Consider the following 21,774-nt stretch of genomic DNA (forward strand, 5'->3'; position numbering starts at 1 on the left):
GATCTTAGAAGCGTTAAGCAACCCATCTATAATTTAAATGTTCAACACGAGTTTATAAAGCTGTAGAAAAGGCTTAACTCAAGAAATTAGTCTAATTCTGCCTACCTTTAGTTTTGTTGTCTATTTTTCTCTCGAATTATTTAAATAATTTATTGTATTCTTTGACACTGGCTGGAAATATAACTCCCTTCTTGCTGAAAGAGCATATGTATTAATGAGATTCGATCTTTCCCCTTGTATACCACCCAACTGTGTCATGTAAAGGAAGTCCCCTGTCACTGTGGCCAGCAGCAAGAGGTACAAAAGAATAGGGAATAAAAACAGCTAAAATTCTTTCAAAGTTGCTCTCAAACTCACCCTTCTTTTCTTATTCCTTCTACAAGTAAACAAAAATATGTAGGGGTTCACATATGGTATCTTGTATCCATTTACTGTACTTCTTCCTAGAGGGTAGTATTTGTGATGAAAAAGTCAGGGTTTGTAGCCAAAGAACTGAGATTGACCATATTTCTACAAGCCACTTAGCTTTATTGAGCTTTTATTTACTTATGAAACGGTGACAATAATTTCTTCTCTGATATTATTCCATGCATGTGAAAGACATGATTGAATGCAGTCAATATAAACGTACTTGAAAATATAGCCCAGTGCAACTAATTCTCTCTACTCTATGGAGTTTAAATTTTATAAGGAAAGGACAAGAAAGATTTTTAAAGTTGAGTGTAATTTATAAGGAACCATTCACCTGTCTTATCTGTAAACAAATGGTTTATTCATGCTTTTAGTAGTGAAACTAGGCAAACAATTCAGTTGAACAGAGAAATAATTTTATTAACATAGTATTTTCAGAGAAAGAATTCATTTAATCAAAATATCACAACACTGAATTTCACAGTTAAACCCACATGCAGATTGTAGAATTATGTTACAGAATGTTTTGATAGAATGTGTTAAATATAAAAATAATCCAATGCAATTTCCATTTAGCACATTGTACAAAACTCATTCAATGGAATCAGGGAGTTTACAATTCTTCCCGTAAGGTGCTCTGTATCCAAAGCGCTCTGTAACACTGGGGTTGAGATCAGGGAACAAATACTGTAGAGCTCCACTGTAATGCAGCTCAGTGATAAGTGAAACTGGAAACAACACAGATGAAATCCACTCATAACAGGAACACAGACCATGCGGGTCTAGGATGTGCCATTAGTGATGCTCATCCTCAACAGGAGGTGGGGCTGAAAGACTTATAAACACATTACAGTTACAGTAAAAACTAGAGTTGAATCAATCACTTTCAGAGTGAGTGCTCTTTCCTAGAGAAAGAAAGAAAAACAGTGAGGGAGACAAGAGAGACAGGAAAAGAGAGAAAGAGATAGAGAGACTCAGAGACAGAGGAGCTCACAATGCTTCTGCAATCAATTTTCCAGCTGGGACTAATCCTCAATATTATCAATAGTCCATGACAGCAGTTTCAGACTTTAAAGCACATCAGAATTACCTGGAGGGCTTGTTAAAACACCAATTGCTAGGCCCCAACCACAGTTTCCAATTTAATAGGTCTGAGATGAGGGTGGATAGTAGTATTTGAAACAGTTCCAGGTAATGCTGGTATCCTGATCAAGGGACCACCTCTGGAAACTACTCAGCCTTTATATCTTTGATCAATGAACGGCTCCTTCCTTTATTTATTAAAATGAAACACCTATAAAGATATATATGCCTGGCACTTAGGGACACAGAGTGTAGAGCAGCCAGCATGGACTATATGATGATTTAGGGTAGCAGTTTTCAATTTTGGCTACAGAAGAGAATCACCTGAATTAAAAATATACATATACTGATGCCTACACCCATCTAAAACTAATTAAATCTGAATCTCTGGGATGGGACCAGTGGTTGACTCATTCACGAAAGTGCCCATGAGTCTAATTAGTAATCCAGCTGAAGAATCACTGCTTTAGGAAATTTTCTTTCACCTCCTCATGAGGAGGAAAGATGGCCAAACATTTGTGCCCTTGGGAGTACTGGTATATGAACAAAGATGTCTTCAAGGAAATTGAAACCCCGGGAGGCATGATGATCCACATTTATTTCTAGCAATATGGGGGGGGGATTTAGAAAGTGATGGTGACTGTTGATTTACAGTGCACTACAAGGGTAGTTCACAAGTTTGAAATAACAGAACCCAGAAAGGGAGCAGAACACTGATTAATCCAAGTTTCTTTTCCATTGAATGATGTCAACCAGAGTCTAGAGTCTAAAATGCAAGTATATGTGCTGATGGACAATGTTTGCCTGTTGTAATTATTGTTACTCCTTTCACTCAGATAAATTATTTGCTACTTTGACTTAAATATGAATGGTCCCCAAGGGATGAAATGCCACAAGCATTTACCAGTCCACCTCAGAAAGCAAAAATATAGAAACACACACAAAAAGCAAAGAGCATTTTGAAATAAGATTCCCACTTTAAATTACTCTTCTGGCATACACAGAATGAATATTTCTAAGTGTAAGTGAGTATGCATGCCATGGAATCCTTTTATGGGAGGACTTGGAGGTCTACAGAAATCTTTAGTATTGAGTGTACATGGAAGAACCTTTTGAGCTCATTTGTATAAACCAAGTCATTGAAGCCCCAAGCCACAGATTTTTTTTTAAATTCTCATGAATGGAACTGGGACTAATACTTGATTAAAAATAAAAAAAAATTTAAACAAACCCCAGATGTCAGGACTGGACATTTCAGGTGATCTTCAGTAAAAACCAAACATTTGAAAACTATCAGTTTGATTTGCATATAGACATGTTAGCTATGATGAATATGTTAACAGGCTCACAGTCCTCCATTAGGAAACAGAGCCCCTCTTGAGAGGCCTACAGACCTATTCAGCTATTCTCAAGGTACGCACACACTACCACCCACCAGCATGGACAGACTGAAGTGTCATTTACTGGTCTACCAGCTCAGACAAGCAGTGATTTTAAAAAAAAGGCTAAAGTTCTAGCAAGATGCTTTGGCGAGTCTTCCTCCACCGTTGAAGTCTTCCAGAAGATATCTTTAAAATATCCTGAAAAATAATAAGGATAGTAGAACTATGAATATACTTACTCAGTAAAGTTGAATCTGGGCACAAAGATATAAGGCATGGAAAAATAGGAATACAAAGGACTGCTAAAAACAATTTCGGTCTTTAGTTACTGTAGTCAGTATTTCACATATACACACGTTTTTATGTATTTTTATAATTTTTATGTATTTTAAATATTCTAATATATTTATGCTATATATATGTATACATGCATATATTAAACTTCACAAAAGTACAGAAATGAAGGCATAGAGCCCATTTAAAGGCAAATAATCACAGCCATCATTTTAAACACTAAAAGGGAAATGAATTCTGGAATCAAATCTGATTCTTTCCTTCTGTGGAGTGTCCCTGTGGCACATTTTCCCTGTAGTTCATCTTTGGGGCCCCATAAGGGAGAGAGTTGAGAAGGGAATAGAAGCGGGTCCCTGTGTGTGCCGTGGCCCCGCCTCAGTGAGACAGCCCCCGGGAGGATGGGCTTGGGGTCAAGCCACAGAATGTGTGTGTGTGTGTGTGTGTGTGTGTGTGTGTGTGTGTGTGTACACTTGCAAACAGAACAGGCTGAAACTCACGTGTGCCACGAAGTCTCTTCGGCCTCCATGTTGCTCGGGGACACATCTGCATTCTCACTTTCCCTTTGCACTGTTTGCTCTTGCTTCTCTTGGGTTCCAGTGCAGTCGGGCCCTCCAGGGTGTGTTTCAACGTCCTGTGGACTCTCTCTACTGGGCTCTGATTCTCTTTCCTGGGATACTCCTGGACTGAATTCTTCAGCTGCACCTGCCCCCTGACCCCCATCACCGCCCCCTGTGCTCCCCTCCTCTCCCAAGGCCTCTGCCTGCAGAGTGGCTTCAGCGGCCCCTCCCTCGCCCTCCTGCCCCAGCTGCGGGGCCTTTTCTTCCAGCTCTGAAGGTTCTTGTAGAACTCCCGCCTCAGCCTCGGGTGCCCAAGTCAGTGTCACCGCCTCTGCCACTGGCTCATCCTCCCTGCTCAGCGCTATTTCCCCCTCGGCTGCCTTCTCTGCAGCTGCCTCTTTTCCTAGTAACTCATCCACTTTGTGCCAAGTTTCCTCACCAGCAGCATCTGAAGAGGAGGCTTTATTTGGTTTTGTTTTCCCCTCAGCTGTCTTCAAATCTGTCGATGCCTCCCTCTCCTCTGCAGCCCTTTCTGCCTCTCCTTCTCCTTGGGGGATGTCTTCATCAGAAGCTACTGATGCTTGCACGCTCCGGTCCTCCTCTGTGACCCTGTTGCGCATCACTCCTGCCTCCACAGTGCACTCTTCTTCCACTTCCCCCTCTGGGTCCTTTTCCATCACTTCTTCACTCAACTGTTCTGCCATCACAGAATCTCCCTCAGGAACATCTTCGAGGGTCATCACTGTGCCCCCCAATCCTTGTCGCCCTTGTAAAGGCTCCTCCTTACCTCTCCCTCCCGGTCCTGCACAGCCGCCGTGGTTCTGGGCCTCTGCGGCCAGCTCAGCCCCCTCGCCCTCGGGGCCCAGCCCCTCGTCCTGGGCCGAGGCGGCCGCGTCCCCGCTACCCGGCCGCTCTGCTCTGCCTTTGGGCGCTGCGGCTCCTGCTTCTCGCCGTCCTTCCCCTCCTTCCTTTTTGCTGGGAGCTGCTCCGTTTCCTAAGGACTCTTCAAGTCCACGTGCTGCCTCCAGCACAGCCGCGGCTCCGTCTCCCGGCGGCCCTCCCCCTGGCGGCCCTGCGGCCTCGGCCAGGTCAGCGGCGCCCTCAGCTTCATACGCAGCCTCACCCACCGTTTCTTTCTGGGGGGCTTGCGCCTCTTCCTCGGGCCTTACTTCCGTCAGGGCTGCGTCGCCTTCCCCTCTAAACTTGTGCTCCGCGCCCGACCCGCTCTCCTCCCGCAGGGCCTTCGCCCTTGGCCCCGCTTCTCCCGCGGATTCCATTTCCCTGCAAGGGGCTTCCGGCCCCTCAGATTTCCTCGTCTCTGCCGCTGCATCAAATTCCTGGGGCGCTGTTTCTTTCCTGTCACCTTCCTTAGGAGCCCCTGCCTCGGTCTGAACGCCCTCCCCTTCCCCGTCTCCCCTAGAAAGTCCTTGCAGCCTGTCCCCCAGAACGCCCGCCGGGGCTGCTGCGGCCTTCGCAGAAGCCGAGGACCTCCGAGGCGTTGGCGCTTCCGTCGCTGCCTCCTTCTCTTGGGCCTGTTCCTCCGCCCCACGTATGGCCTCTCCTGAGCCACCCTGTCTCTTGGATGCGTCTTCCACGGATGCCATGGCCTCTAGGTCTGTGGATGCTTCCTCTACACTGCGCTCCACATCCGGCCTTTCAGACGCCGCCTGCCTCCCAGCCTCCCCCGGCTCGGCCTCGCCCTTCCCAGCGGCAACTGCAGCCCTGGGCGCTGCCTCCGCCTCAGCGCGCTCTGAGTTCAGGGCCACCGCCCTGCCCGTCAGCGCCGCCTCCTCGGAGCCCCGTTCCTCCTCAGAAGCTGCCTTCTCTGTCTCCAGGGCGCTGTGCAGCAAGGCCAGCTGGCGGGGAGTTTCATTTTCATCCCAACCACGTGAGCCTCCTGATGCTGCCTTTCCCGAGGGGTTAACCGCCGCTTTATGCAGCCCTCTAGCCCCGGCTGCATCCGCCTCCGCCCTGCTAGCTGGGCCCGGAAGCGCCTCTCTTTCCTTGGCAAACCGTTCAACTGGCGCTGGCGGCCCGGCGGTTGGCGTCCCCTGCCTTAAGGGAACGTGGTGACCCTCCGCTTCTCTCCACAGCGCTGCAGCCCCTTGCTCTTCCATTGTGTCAGCTTCCCTGTGTTGGGGAGCTTCATCTTCCTCCACCGCTTCTTTCTTCTCCAGTATGTATGTTTCTAATGCAGCTTGCTTGGATTCCTTGTTTGAGTTGAGTGCTGCCCTTTCCTTAACCACTAAATTCTTATTTGGTGCTATAAAATAAGGGTAGAAAACAAAGTTACTTTAATTAAAGTGCACAAGGGCAGAGACAGTGTACCTAATCTTCTAAAAGAGATATTTATATATAATATTAAGGGGCCATTGATATTACAGATAAAACATTTCCTTGATTCTATGATTCCATCAACTGTAATAGGTACCATGATTTAGTAATAGCTTTTCATGATGAAAACAAATGCTATCAAATTTAATGGACACATTGATATTAAGGGAAAATTGAGCACCACAACTGTTGAAAACAAAACTCCATTTCTTGGAACAACAAAATCTCTGTCTCACACACACAAATGCCTCCTACTTTCATTTGAAATATTAGGACTTGCCGAAAAACTATACAATAAGAAAAATAGTATTTTATCTGCTTAGAAATCATTGTTCCCTATGGCACCATAATATGCCTGGCCTTGGCCTAAGTTTCTTGTACTCGTGGGCATTTAGCAAAGCAATCATAATAGAGTATGAGCTGATCATTATCCCATACATTACTCCCACATTTTAAAGCTACTATATCTAGATTTAGCCATCAAATAACTTTGTAGCTCAAGGTAAGACTTTTTACTAAAGACACCAATTTGTATTATAGGTCAGGATACTTCCCATCTATGTTCAGAAACTGATTTGCCTTTGGCAAAACAGGATCACAGAACAAGACAGAACTTTGTAGTCTGGGACAATTTTCAACATAAATAGGCTTCTTGAAGTATTTCATAAGTTCTCATCCATAATTCCCTGGCAAATCTGTGTGTACTAGCTATTATATTTTAATGTAAGTTCAATATGTTTCTTAAAAGGTTGCAAATGGGGGGGGGGCGGAAGATGGCGGTGTGAGTAGAGCAGCGGAAATCTCCTCCCAAAACAACATATATCTATGAAAATATAACAAAGACAACCCTTCTTAGAATAAAGACCAGAGGACACAGGACAATATCCAGACCACATCCACACCTGAGAGAACCCAGCGCCTCGCGAAGGGGGTAAGATACAAGCCCCGGACCCGCGGGAGCCGAGCGCCCCTCCCCCCAGCTCCCGGAGGGAGAAGAGCAGGCAGAGCAGGAGGGAGACGGAGCCCAGGGCTGCCGAACACCCAGCCCCAGCCATCCGGGCCAGAGTGCAGGGCCCTCGATACTGGGAAAACAGGGCAGCAAGAACAGTGAGCAGGCACTGGAGGCTGGGCGCCAGAGGACATAAGAAAAGCGCGCGACCATTTTTTTTTTTTTTTTGCTTTTTTGCTGCTTTGTTTTGGCGAGCGCTTTTTGGAAGTCTTAAAGGGACAGGGACCCCAATATTAGGGAAACAGGGCAGAAAGACCGGTGAGCAGAGGCCTGAGGCTGGCACCGGAGAATAAAGAAAAACGAACGACCACCTTTTTTTTTTTAATTAAAAAATTTTTTTTTTTTTAATTAAAAAAATTTTTTTTCTTGTTTTTTTTTGTGGTCGTTGTTTTGTTTTGGCGGGTGCTTTTTGGAAGTCTTAAAGGGGCAGGGCGGGTCACTTAATCCAGAGGTAGGGAATCCGGGATCGCTGGGCACCCAAACCCCTGGGCTGCAGGGAGCAGGGAGGCCCCTTACGGAGATAAATAGCCTCCCAGCAGCTCCTGCTCCAACGCGACTCCACCATTTTGGAGTAGCTGCCCGAGCCAGGCCACGCCCACAGCAACAGCGGAGATTAACTCCATAGCAGCCGGGCAGGAAGCAGAAACCCTGTCTGCGCGCAGCTGCGCAGCACAAGCCACTAGAGGCCGCTGTTTTCCCAGGAGAGGAGGGCCACAAACCAACAAGAAAGGAAGTCCTTCCAGCCGTCACTCGTCCCAGTTCTGCAGACTATTCCTATCACCATGAAAAGGCAAAGCTACAGGCAGACAAAGATCACAGAGACAACAACAGAGAAGGAGACAGACCTAACCAGTCTTCCTGAAAAAGAATTCAAAATAAGAATCATAAACATGCTGACAGAGATGCAGAGAAATACGCAAGAAAAATGGGATGAAGTCCGGAAAGAGATCACAGATGCCAGAAAGGAGATCGCAGAAATGAAACAAACTCTGGAAGGGTTTATAAGCAGAATGGATAGAATGCAAGAGGCCATTGATGGAATTGAAATCAGAGAACAGGAACGCATAGAAGCTGACATAGAGAGAGACAAAAGGATCTCCAGGAATGAAACAATATTAAGAGAACTGTGTGACCAATCCAAAAGGAACAATATCCGTATTATAGGGGTCCCAGAAGAAGAAGAGAGAGGCAAAGAGATGGAAAGTATCTTAGAAGAAATAATTGCTGAAAACTTCCCCACACTGGGGGAGGAAGTAATCAAACAGACCACGGAAATACACAGAACCCCCAACAGAAAGGATCCAAGAAGGGCAACACCAAGACACATAATAATTAAAATGGCAAAGATCAAGGACAAGGAAAGAGTGTTAAAGGCAGCTAGAGAGAAAAAGGTCACCTATAAAGGGAAACCCATCAGGCTAACGTCAGATTTCTCAACAGAAACCCTACAGGCCAGAAGAGAATGGCATGATATATTTAATACAATGAAACAGAAGGGCCTTGAACCAAGGATACTGTATCCAGCACGACTATCATTCAAATATGACAGTGGGATTAAACAATTCCCAGACAAACAAAAGCTGAGGGAATTTGCTTCCCACAAACCACCTCTACAGAACATCTTACAGGGACTGCTCTAGATGGGAGCACTCCTAGAAAGAGCACAGCACAAAACACCCAACATATGAAGAATCGAGGAGGAGGAACAAGAAGGGAGAGAAGAAAAGAATCTCCAGACAGTGTATATAACAGCTCAATAAGCGAGCTAAGTTAGGCAGAAAGATACTAAAGAGGCTAACCTTGAACCTTTGGTAACCACGAATTTAAAGCCTGCAATGGCAATAAGTACATATCTTTCAATAGTCACCCTAAATGTTAATGGGTTGAATGCACCAATCAAAAGACACAGAGTAACAGAATGGATAAAAAAGCAAGACCCATCTATATGCTGCTTACAAGAAACTCACCTCAAACCCAAAGACATGCACAGACTAAAAGTCAAGGGATGGAAAAACATATTTCAAGCAAACAACAGTGAGAAGAAAGCAGGGGTTGCAGTACTAATATCAGACAAAATAGACTTCAAAACAAAGAAAGTAACAAGAGATAAAGAAGGACACTACATAATGATAAAGGGCTCAGTCAAACAAGAGGATATAACCATTCTAAATATATATGCACCCAACACAGGAGCACCAGCATATGTGAAACAAATACTAACAGAACTAAAGGGGGATATAGACTGCAATGCATTCACTCTAGGAGACTTCAACACACCACTCACCCCAAAGGATAGATCCACTGGGCAGAAAATAAGTAAGGACACGGAAGCACTGAACAACACAGTAGAGCAGATGGACCTAATAGACATCTATAGAACTCTACATCCAAAAGCAGCGGGATATACATTCTTCTCAAGTGCACATGGAACATTCTCCAGAATAGACCACATACTAGGCCACAAAAAGAGCCTCAGAAAATTCCAAAAGATTGAAATCCTACCAACCAACTTTTCAGACCACAAAGGCATAAAACTAGAAATAAACTGTACAAAGAAAGCAAAGAGGCTCACAAACACATGGAGGCTTAACAACACGCTCCTAAATAATCAATGGATCAATGACCAAATCAAAATGGAGATCCAGCAATATATGGAAACAAATGACAACAACAACACTAAGCCCCAACTTCTGTGGGACGCAGCAAAAGCAGTCTTAAGAGGAAAGTATATAGCAATCCAAGCATATTTAAAAAAGGAAGAGCAATCCCAAATGAATGGTCTAATGTCACAATTATCGAAATTGGAAAAAGAAGAACAGATGAGGCCTAAGGTCAGCAGAAGGAGGGACATAATAAAGATCAGAGAAGAAATAAATAAAATTGAGAAGAATAAAACAATAGCAAAAATCAATGAAACCAAGAGCTGGTTCTTCGAGAAAATAAACAAAATAGATAAGCCTCTAGCCAGACTTATTAAGAAGAAAAGAGAATCAACACAAATCAACAGTATCAGAAACGAGAAAGGAAAAATCACGACGGACCCCACGGAAATGCAAAGAATTATTGGAGAATACTATGAAAACGTATATGCTAACAAGCTGGGAAACCTAGGAGAAATGGACCACTTCCTAGAAAAATATAACCTTCCAAGATTGACCCAGGAAGAAACAGAAAATCTAAACAGACCAATTACCAGCAACGAAATTGAAGAGGTAATCAAAAAACTACCAAAGAACAAAACCCCCGGGCCAGATGGATTTACCTCGGAATTTTATCAGACATACAGGGAAGACATAATACCCATTCTCCTTAAAGTTTTCCAAAAAATAGAGGAGGAGGGGATACTCCCAAACTCATTCTATGAAGCTAACATCACCCTAATACCAAAACCAGGCAAAGACCCCACCAAAAAAGAAAACTACAGACCAATATCCCTGATGAACGTAGATGCAAAAATACTCAACAAAATATTAGCAAACCGAATTCAAAAATACATCAAAAGGATCATACACCATGACCAAGTGGGATTCATTCCAGGGATGCAAGGATGGTACAACATTCGAAAGTCCATCAACATCATCCCCCACATCAACAAAAAGAAAGACAAAAACCACATGATCATCTCCATAGATGCTGAAAAAGCATTTGACAAAGTTCAACATCCATTCATTTTAAAAACTCTCAGCAAAATGGGAATAGAGGGCAAGTACCTCAACATAATAAAGGCCATCTATGATAAACCCACAGCCAACATTATATTGAACAGCGAGAAGCTGAAAGCATTTCCTCTGAGATCGGGAACTAGACAGGGATGCCCACTCTCTCCACTGTTATTTAACATAGTACTGGAGGTCCTAGCCACGGCAATCAGACAAAATAAAGAAATACAAGGAATCCAGATTGGTAAAGAAGAAGTTAAACTGTCACTATTTGCAGATGACATGATACTGTACATAAAAAACCCTAAAGACTCCACCCCAAAACTACTAGAACTGATACCGGAATACAGCAAAGTTGCAGGATACAAAATCAACACACAGAAATCTGTGGCTTTCCTATATACTAACAATGAACCAACAGAGAGAGAAATCAGGAAAACAACTCCATTCACAATTGCATCAAAAAAAATAAAATACCTAGGAATAAACCTAACCAAAGAAGTGAAAGACTTATACTCTGAAAACTACAAGTCACTCTTAAGAGAAATTAAAGGGGACACTAACAGATGGAAACTCATCCCATGCTCGTGGCTAGGAAGAATTAATATCGTTAAAATGGCCATCCTGCCCAAAGCAATATACAGATTTGATGCAATCCCTATGAAACTACCAGCAAAATTCTTCAATGAACTGGAACAAATAATTCAAAAATTCATATGGAAACACCAAAGACCCCGAATACCGAAAGCAATCCTGAGAAAGAAGAATAAAGTAGGGGGGATCTCACTCCCCAACTTCAAGCTCTACTATAAAGCCATAGTAATCAAGACAGTTTGGTACTGGCACAAGAGCAGAGCCACAGACCAATGGAACAGACTAGAGAATCCAGACATTAACCCAGACATATATAGTCAATTAATATTTGATAAAGGAGCCATGGACATACAATGGCAAAATGACAGTCTCTTCAACAGGTGGTGCTGGCAAAACTGGACAGCTACATGTAGGAGAATGAAACTGGACCATTGTCTAACCCCATATACAAAAGTAAACTCAAAATGGATCAAAGACCTGAATGTAAGCCATGAAACCATTAAACTCTTGGAAGAAAACATAGGCGAAAACCTCTTAGACAGAAACATGAGTGACCTCTTCTTGAACATATCTCCCCGGGCAAGGAAAACAACAGCAAAAATGAGTAAGTGGGACTATATTAAGCTGAAAAGCTTCTGTACAGCAAAAGACACCATCAATAGAACAAGAAGGATCCCTACAGTATGGGAGAATATATTTGAAAATGACACATCCGATAAAGGCTTGACGTCCAGAATATATAAGGAGCTCTCACGCCTCAACAAACAAAAAACAAATAACCCAATTAAAAAATGGGCAGAGGAACTGAACAGACAGTTCTCCAAAAAAGAAATACAGATGGCCAACAGACACATGAAAAGATGCTCCACATCGCTAATTATCAGAGAAATGCAAATTAAAACTACAATGAGGTATCACCTCACACCAGTAAGGATGGCTGCCATCCAAAAGACAAACAACAACAAATGTTGGCGAGGCTGTGGAGAAAGGGGAACCCTCCTACACTGCTGGTGGGAATGTAAGTTAGTTCAACCATTGTGGAAAACAGTATGGAGGTACATCAAAATGCTCAAAACAGACTTACCATTTGACCCAGGAATTCCACTCCTAGGAATTTACCCTAAGAATGCAGCAATCGAGTTTGAGAAAGACAGATGCACCCCTATGTTTATTGCAGCACTATTTACAATAGCCAAGAATTGGAAGCAACCTAAATGTCCATCAATAGATGAATGGATAAAGAAGATGTGGTACATATACACAATGGAATACTACTCAGCTATAAGAAAAGGGCAAATCCAATCATTTGCAGCAACATGGATGGAGCTGGAGGGTATTATGCTCAGTGAAACAAGCCAAGCGGAGAAAGAGAAATACCAAATGATTTCACTTATCTGTGGAATATAAGAACAAAGGAAAAACTGAAGGAACAAAACAGCAGCAGAATCATAGAACTCAAGAATGGACTAACAGGTACCAAAGGGAAAGGGACTGGGGAGGATGGGTGGGTAGGGAGGGATAAGGGGGGGAGAAGTAGGGGGGTATTAAGATTAACATGCATGGGGGGGTAGGAGAAAAGGGAGGGCTGTACAACACAGAGAAGGCAAGTAGTGATTCTACAACATTTTGCTATGCTGATGGACAGTGACTGTAAAGGGGTTTATAGGGGAGACCTGGTATAGGGGAGAGCCTAGTAAACATAATATTCGTCATGTAAGTGTAGATTAGTGATAGTAAAAAAAAAAAAAAAAGGGCAGTTCCTGTGTGGTAACCTCCAACGAGTTCTACACAAGGGTATAAAGGGCATATAAAAGTGTAGGCAAAGGGTCTGTTTGTGTTTATACAGAGGATCAAAGCCTAATTGGGCTACCCCGAAAATGAACTAAGATACGATATGAAAAAGAACTTCCAACATCTGCACTCTCTGGAAGACTCATGCCAGAAGATGATCATCAAAAAACCCCAACAAAGATCCACGCACTGCTACAGCTGTAGATGCACTCATCCCACCAGTTCCTGGACTTGCCATGGGAATGAGGAAGGAGATATCTAAGCTGGCCTGTGCATACAGTAAAACAACAAAATTGGACTAGATCTATACTGTTGGAACTCAACCAAGAATTTGGAGAAGTGCAAATTGTAGCGCTCCAAAGTCTTACAACTACAAACTATTTATTGTTAAAAGAATATATGGCATGTGAACAGTCCCCAGGAATGGGTTGTTTTAATTTGTCTGATTTCTCTCAGACTGTTCAAGTTCATTTGGACAATATCCACCATATCATAGATAAGTTTTCACAAATGCCTAAGGTGCCTAACTGGTTTTCTTGGTTTCACTGCAGATGGCTGGTAATTACAGATATGCTTTGGTTATGTAACTATACTCCTATTATGTTAATGTGTGTGTGCAATTTAAGTAGTAGCTTAAAACCTATACATGCTGAAGTTACTCTACAAGAAGATATATCAAAGAAATAATCAATCTTCCCATGTTTTCTTCCGCCTGCTACCTCTATAGCTTTTCTTCTTCCTTCCTAATTACAACCCTTAAATAGAATTCGTGCCTCATATCAAATTTACCGAGTATCATAATTCTTCCAAGTGGTAAAGATACCTCAAGACAAATGCTGGGCATAGAAGCCACAGGGCATAAATCTGCAAAGAAGTAAAAAGCTAACCATTTCAAACAATAAGGCTTCTCTCTCACTTACCAACTTTACATTTCCCTGTATGGCCCCGGAAGATGACTGGTTAGCCAGAGACGGGTAAGATTCCTCAAGGGAGGAACAACCTAAGACAGGCACAGTCGCAGGGGGGCCATCAGGTGAGAAATTGGGGATCAACAGAGGTGAGGCTTAGAACCTCACCCCCCCGTTCTGAGAGAAATCTTCTGCATACGTGGATGTTTTATTGCCCTGGTCTAGCTTGGATTAACACATAGTCTACAGGCACACACCTGATCATCTACATGTGCTCTCTTACAACACTAAACTATGTTTTCTACCTTTATCTTGTATCTACCTACCACTTCAGCATTTTATTAAAAATAATAATAATAAAGAGAGAAATGTGGTATCCACATATAAATCAAGTATAAAAACCAAATGAGTATTCATATTTGAACTGACTGTTTATAGTTCATAATGCATGAGCAAAACCGAAAGTTTCTGTGATGACTGCCCTTGTACTGTTCACTATGTAACTTATTCATTATGTAAGAATTTGTTCTACATGTAAAAACTTGTTTGTTATGCCTCAGAAGATTGGAGACTGACGAAAATTAGGCTTGGGGTGGATTAATGAATGTGCATTGAGCATTGACTCCCCTATACAGAATTTTATTGTCGTTAACAACCATTTGATCAATAAATATGAGAGATGCCCTCACAAAAAAAAAAAAAAAAAAAAAAAAAAAAAAGGACAGACTTCCAATGGTAAAATAAATTAGTAACCAGGATGTAAGGTATAGCATAAGGAATATAGTCAAGATATTGTAACTGCCTGGTAGGGTGATAGCTGGAACCTAGAATTATGTATATAAATGTTCTACCACTGTGTTGTACACTTGAAACTCATGTAATGTAATACTGTGTGTCAACTACCCTTCAATAAAAAATAATTATTAAAAAAAAAAAAAAAAAAAAAGGTTGCAAATGGATTTTTGTTATTTAACAAATATACGTATTTCTGTTCAAATGATCCATGCAAAATAAGTAAAGGCATGTCATGCTAAATATCCAAAGCATTAAAATTTTCCAACCACAAAATAATACTCAGGAAGAGAAGAGCTTCTAAAATGGTTATCTTAATCATTTCTATCAATCTAATCTTTTTCATCTATAGAAAACATTGAACTAGATGCAATAAGTAAGTTATCATACCAGGGTGTCAACATCCAAATTGTTTAAACTTAGAGAGTAGGTAAATATGTCTTCCTCATTTTGTTGTTGTTACTTGCCTTCTTGGCTAGCCATCTCACCCCTCACCCCATTACCAACAATCTACCAGAAACCTAAAGCCCTAATCTTATTTCCTTCTTCCCTATTTTGATATCCCATCCAGGACTATCTTACCACTTCCTTTCCTCTCCTAACACAAAACACGGTGTCCTTTGTTCCATTCCCTTGGTCTCTTGTCAGCTATTACAATAAACACGTTTGAAGTAACAGCTAATATTACATTTCCCTTAAGAAATGTATTTGGAAGGTAACTTTTCATGTCTTCTTTCAAAGGAGTAACAGAAATTTCAGGCCTATTAATAGGGTTGTGTTGACTTTTATGGATGGTGTGCAGCATATCACAGCAGTTATTTACTAAATTATACCTAGAAGCTCCCAGAGGGAAATATAGAACAAAATGTTCACTCAGAGAAAATGCAGCCAATTCACCTAAAAGGATTTTATTTCATTATTTTTTATATTTCATTTCATTGGTCCATTCTATTTCATTAGAGCTTATTACTGAATTTGGAACAAAGTTAAAACAATGAGAAACAACAATGTGTGTCAAGTCTCTTTAATAGTATATCTACTATTATTTCAAAGTCCTGCATGGAAGTACATTAAAAAGTTAGTTATGAAAAACATTTAAATAAAGTCCTCTGTTTGCTAAGCTCACCTCTCAATTAAAGAACATTCAGGAAAACAAGGGAATAAAATTGCCTGGTCACAGTGTAATAATATACTCTGCCTAAATTCTATAAAAGAAAGTCCTAATGTCATCCAGCTGAGCTATTATATGAACACACAAAACTACAGAGGATTCAGACATGACATTCCTGAAGCAAGGGAGAAAGAGGAATTGAAGCCCTACTAAGAAATGTCAGTACAAAAACATAACATGTTTTTTGATGGTAACTTCATGGACCTTTGGGGAAGAAATGAATATATAGAGCAAGCAATATTCACAAAAGGGCAATTTGATTTAGTGGGATGAGTGTGTATTTAGGATTCAGACCAACCTGGTGAGAATGCCAGCTCTGCCACTTACTAGTTGAATGAGCTTGAGAAAAACAGCTAAGTCTTCATTCCCTTATCCGTAAAGTAGGAATAACAATGCTTGATTCACAGAATCCTTCTCACAGTGAACCAGAAAATGCTTAGCACAGTGCCTAGCACACAGAAAGCCCTGAGAGATCTTCCTTCCACATTTCCTCCTTGCTGCTTGCAATATATTCTATTTTCTTGCTTGAATCAGATTTGATCAATAACAACTACTATTCCTGCATGGCAGAGTGTCTGTGGAGGGACACTGGAACATCTCTGGTTGAATGCCTACTATAAAAGATTTGGATTCTCTGACTTCAGGGTCTTGCTCCTGTAACTCAGCCCACCCCATGTTCAAGTGTCACCTGGCCCTCTCCACATTGCCTGAGGGGAATTAGAGCTCAGGGAGGCAGCACAAGTGCAAATCATCTGGCAAATGTTATTTGTTGGGAGAAATAAAGTCCTTTTTCTCCGACCCAGGAGTCTTGTGTCTTTTGCTAGTATCCATGAAACTGTGACCAGCTAACATGTATGCTTGAAAATAGGGTAAAACCTAAAATAATTCATAGTGTTTAATGAATGGCAATCATTAAAATATGATATGGGGGTAATATGACTACGTGATGAATAAAATTAATATAACCTTTATCCCATATACATACATACATATATTCAAATTAGGGCATTTTTTTCTAAAAAGCCATCCACTAATTGTGGGGAAGCCTGATTTTAAGGACACAGGACATTTGGCCATATATGTCCATGGTCTATTGAATTACTCTAATTGGCACTCTTACAACTGAAATACTCCTAATTTAAAAAAAAAAGTAAGTTCAAATAAATCACTGTGAAAGGTGCCATGGCTCTCCACGTCTCCAATAGGTCAGTTAGACAAAACCTCCTGCCTGGCCAAGTAACTGGGGGGCAGGCTATAAAATGAGACTGATCTGAAAATCCCCACCAGTACTTTTTTCAGAATCTAAAGTCTTTTTTTTATTCCATGCTAGGCACCAATGTATTCAAAAAAGAGTAATGACATTCATATCTGATGTCAGCTTTAAAGCTCCCCTTAAGGCCTCTCAACCACCTCCTGTCACCATATTCATTAGTTGAAAATAAAATAAAAGTGGAAGAAGGAGGAAACAAGGATAGAAAGATGAAAGATGGAAATGGGGCTGTCTTTCTGCAGAGGATTTTTGAAGGTCTTTCCTGGGTAATGATGTGCCCTTACCTGCATCTGTGTCAGTCTCCAGCGTCCCCGAGTGCTTCTCTTCCTCATCTGTGCTGTGAACGCCAGACTCGGTGCCAGGGTGGCAGTGGTGGCCAGGTTCCATGGCATCCGCTATTATCTGTCCAGCTGATTGCAGATCATAGAAAATATCAAAAGGTATAAAAACAGGTCATGGGAATATTGCTGAACTATTTCACATCATTTCAGCAAGGGATTAATTTAAAAGCATTCACATTAAAATGTGACCTTGTTTTTAAAATCTATCAAGATTAAACGGCTTCCAAGCTATGATTTCAAAAAGAAAACACAAAAGAAGATCATGAGGTTAAGAAATTCATGCAAAAAAATACTTAAGAAAAAAGAAAAACAACCACAGCCAGAAGCAGGGACAGATTTGCCAAATGCACATGCAATGAAATGAAGCTAAAAGGAGTTTAGTTGCCTTTTCCTTTCTAGTAATGTGTGTTATGGCATTTATAACACCGGTCATCACTGCTCTTTGAAACTGTTACAACTACCAGAGCTGACTAAACTATGAGCATTTCATCCATTAGCAGATGTTAGTAGCTTGACCCAAGTACTACTCCATGTGGACAAAGCAATAAAGCTTTGCATGATACCCCTAAATTTGACAGTAAAAGCTGTTGTAGAAATTCCAGTTATCTGCAGCTGATTACTAGCACAGAACTTCAGGAGTGCACAGAACTAAGTTCAAGTCCCCTACTCCATACTTACCACCTTTGGTCTAAGCCTAAGCCCCAGTTTACTCAACTGTCAAAAAGAGATACCTACTCAATAGTTATTGGGAGGATTAAATGAATTACTGTATGTAGGGCTTGCTTAACCTTCACTTATTAGCAAATGCCTAAGCACTTATTAATAGCTATGATGATGACGATGACGACGAATATATCTACTTTAAGTACCATCCCCCAGTCCTGTATGACTCTAGGCAAGACTATATCAGTTAAGTTTGTCTTTAGTTTCTGACATGTCCCCATCTCCATCCCCTCTTTATCATCTGATAATTCATGTCCCTAAAACCCTGAAATTTACCATTATGATACCTTCTGGTTAACTAACCTCTGGTTAGTAAGTAATGCTAGTCCTAGATCTGCCCCCCTAGATAAGAACATGGTATCTCCAAATGTTCATTCCTTTCTCCCTCCCTTTTTCTCTCTTCCCTTACTTCATTCCTTCTTTTCTTCTTTCTTTCCTTTTCCCCTTCCCTCCCTCCCTTCTTGATTTTTTACTTTCTTGCTTTCTTTCCTCTCAGATATTCTGATTCAACTGATCTAAAGACAGCACTTTGGCAACAACAATTCGAATTGGTCTCTAGCTCAGTTTAAGATAGGTAGTTACTTACTGATCCCTCTGGAAACAAATAATGAAATATCTGCCTCATGTGGCATTATTGGGTGTAAAAATGGAATAACCTAAACTCTATTAATCTCAAAAGAACAAACATGGAAATGAAAAGAGGCACTGGATATAGTAGTGGAAATAGATTCTTTAAAAAATGCTTTGAATCTGTTTTCTTCATTCATCCCATATGCCAAATAAAAAAAGTTTTTCACAAAGATAGAATTTAAAGATGACATCAACTCATGACAATTAGGTTATAGTTGGGTTTGTTATCAAGTCAACTTTTATTTCAGGAACGTTATAAATATGACATATATAAGTTAAATATCATCTTACCCATTACAGTAATGTTAACATTGTATAACTAGAGAATTTAAATAAGAAGTGTTTTAAGTCTTTGTGTATAAATCTGCTTAGTTGACTGAGCAATAGAAACCCCAAGGAGAGTAGGACAGGAGGATGGGAGGGAGTCTGAATTTGTAGCAATTACTTGAAGCTTTGCATCAGAACTAACAAGACATCTAAGTTTTTCCAAGTAGTCCACAGGCTATAAAGAAATATGGTTTATTGTACAAGTATTGAATCATTATACTGTATCCCTGAAACTAACATAATATTGTGTGTCTAATATACCTCAACAAAAAATTTTTTTAAGAAATATGGCTTATAATACCAATAATAATTAAAGTAAACAATTAGCAGCTATTAAACCAAAAATAAATTAGCAGCTATTAAACCAAAAGATTATTTTAAGAAGCCGAACAGGACTAGCATAATCTGAAAATTACAACTCACTCAGAATCGACAGTGAAGCGTGTAGTCCCTCTGTATCAGGACCATAATCCCCACTTGCCCACTGCTGCTGGCTTGCCCCTGGAGGGTTAGACTTTGATAGTGGATGAGAGCCTGTATAGTTAGGTGTTGTCTGCTTCAGATCCAGCAAGAATGGGGGACCCTAGCCTGAGCATCAAGGACTTACTAGGTCTGAGACCAGAAAAGACCTCACTAGGTCATATTTTCTCAGATGATTTTTGAAACTGGCACATAAAAGCAAGAACTTGGCCAGTGTCTAACCTTGTCCACTTGACCATAGTAAGGGGGAAATTACACGCCAAGAATCCCATGCCACCAGTGGGACACGTTACTTTGTTTCCTGCATCTGTTTAGCCCTTCACCCGTCAAGGCTCTTCTCCTTTACCTCTCTGTAAAGGCGATCATCAAAAGCAAAGGTGAGTGGCAGTTCTTACAACAGCTGTAGCAAAATGAAAGCAGCTCATGCAGAGAACTCCTTAGAAAAGCACCACTCAAAGGATATAGGATATTTTAAGATATTTTATTTTTCAATGTTCTTTTCAGAATATTCTTATAATATTAGCTTTTTATTATGAAAACAAACATATTTAAGAGTATCTACTATATTTTCCCTAAATATGAAAATAGTACATATTTATTACCTAAAGCTTGAATAGTTAAAAAAGTACAAAGATGAAAGAAATATTCCTAGTTTCACCACTCAGAAGTACTAGTTAACCTTTTGGTGTATTTGTAAGGACTTCTTAAATTCTAGTCTTAACTAGAGATAGCATTTTGTATCCCATTTTATTCATTTAGCAATATAGTGTCACTGTTTCCACATATCATTAAATAAAAAAGATCCTTCAATAACTTCATAGATTGTCCTAGTAAAGTTTTACTGAAATTTGATTAATCGATTGCCTGGTGTTAGATACTGAGTTATTTCCATTTTATGTGTGTATGAGATTGTAAAGCTATGTCAAATACCACTTACAATCATTTTTGTACTTATTTCTGACTGTTCCCTTAGGATGAATTGCTGGAATTGGAATTTCTGAGTCAAAGAAAAGGATACTTTTAGAAGCTTTTGATATGTATTTGTATGTGCTCTTCAAAAAAGGAGGCATCAATTAATGACTTTACCTATAATGATGAAAGGCCTTACATCCCTGTATTATTGCCAACAATGTCACAATTTCCACCAATTCATTTTATATTTGATAATTCAGTAATTGAAAAATGGTGGCAAGGATATAGTTTTCAATCTTAGTAGACAAGTTTTCTAAATTTATTCCCTCTCCTCTGCTTGTTTTGAAACAAAACAAAGTGATCCCATCTTAAAACATGTTAAGAATCCTGAGCAATTCAGTGACAGAAGCAAGTTTTGCCAAGAATTTTTCATCTGAGTTTTCAGAATGTAAGAAGGCTGTAAAAGCAGAGTAAAGATATACCTAAGTTTACTCAAAGTTCCTGGTCACCTTGAAAACTATTCCTGTACTTTTTGATCATTCTTTGTGTAGCCAATCAATTATCTTCCCAACAACTCGCCATGACAAAAGCCATGACTGACATCATCTGTCTACACAGTAAGTTACCTTTGGCGTTGAAGCATGGCCCACAAAAACCCAGGATTAATTACAAACTCAAGAGCACAGCTGTTCGGAGATGGAGTTGCAGGAAGCTAAAGTGTAACCTCCACACAGCAGCTAGACTAATCTTTTCAGAACTCTCAGAACATGCCATTTGTCTGCTACAATTTTTCCAGTGGCTTTCTGTCTCAGAATAAAATCCTCCCCCTGGCACATAAGTTTCTCCCTCTGGTCTCATCTTCTCCCACTCTCTGGCTTGTCCATTCTGTTCTGTCACACTGGCCTCCTTTCTGAATCCTTGAAGCACTCAGCAACTCTGCTTCCAGTTTAGAGCCTCTGCATTTGCTCTTCTCTCTGCTTCCTGTGCTCTTTCTCCAGAGACAGAGTGGCTCATCCCTGCCCTCCATTCAGGTCTCTACTGACTCTCCCTTCATCAGAGAGGCCACCCCTTCCTCAAACCATCACTCCATCCCCTTATCCTGGTTT

The 21,774-nt window shown here is 40.9% G+C and overlaps 1 protein-coding gene across 2 annotated transcripts in view; it reads right to left on the reverse strand.

Moving 5' to 3' along the window:
- Positions 1 to 805: 805 nt before the first annotated feature.
- Positions 806 to 21,774, reverse strand: part of ERICH3 (glutamate rich 3) — a 130,276-nt gene continuing 109,307 nt past the window's right edge. For both annotated transcript variants that reach the window (XM_057500330.1, XM_057500329.1), the window contains 3 exons: positions 17,540 to 17,665; positions 3,668 to 5,990; positions 806 to 3,074 (listed from right to left, as the gene is read on the reverse strand). In XM_057500330.1, the coding sequence (XP_057356313.1) occupies positions 3,065 to 3,074; positions 3,668 to 5,990; positions 17,540 to 17,665 (2,459 nt within the window). In that variant the 3' untranslated portion in view covers positions 806 to 3,064. The remainder of the gene's footprint in view (positions 3,075 to 3,667; positions 5,991 to 17,539; positions 17,666 to 21,774) is intronic.

The sequence above is a fragment of the Manis pentadactyla genome, chromosome 4, assembly GCF_030020395.1.
Source record: "Manis pentadactyla isolate mManPen7 chromosome 4, mManPen7.hap1, whole genome shotgun sequence".
NCBI classification, from domain to species: Eukaryota; Metazoa; Chordata; class Mammalia; order Pholidota; family Manidae; genus Manis; species Manis pentadactyla.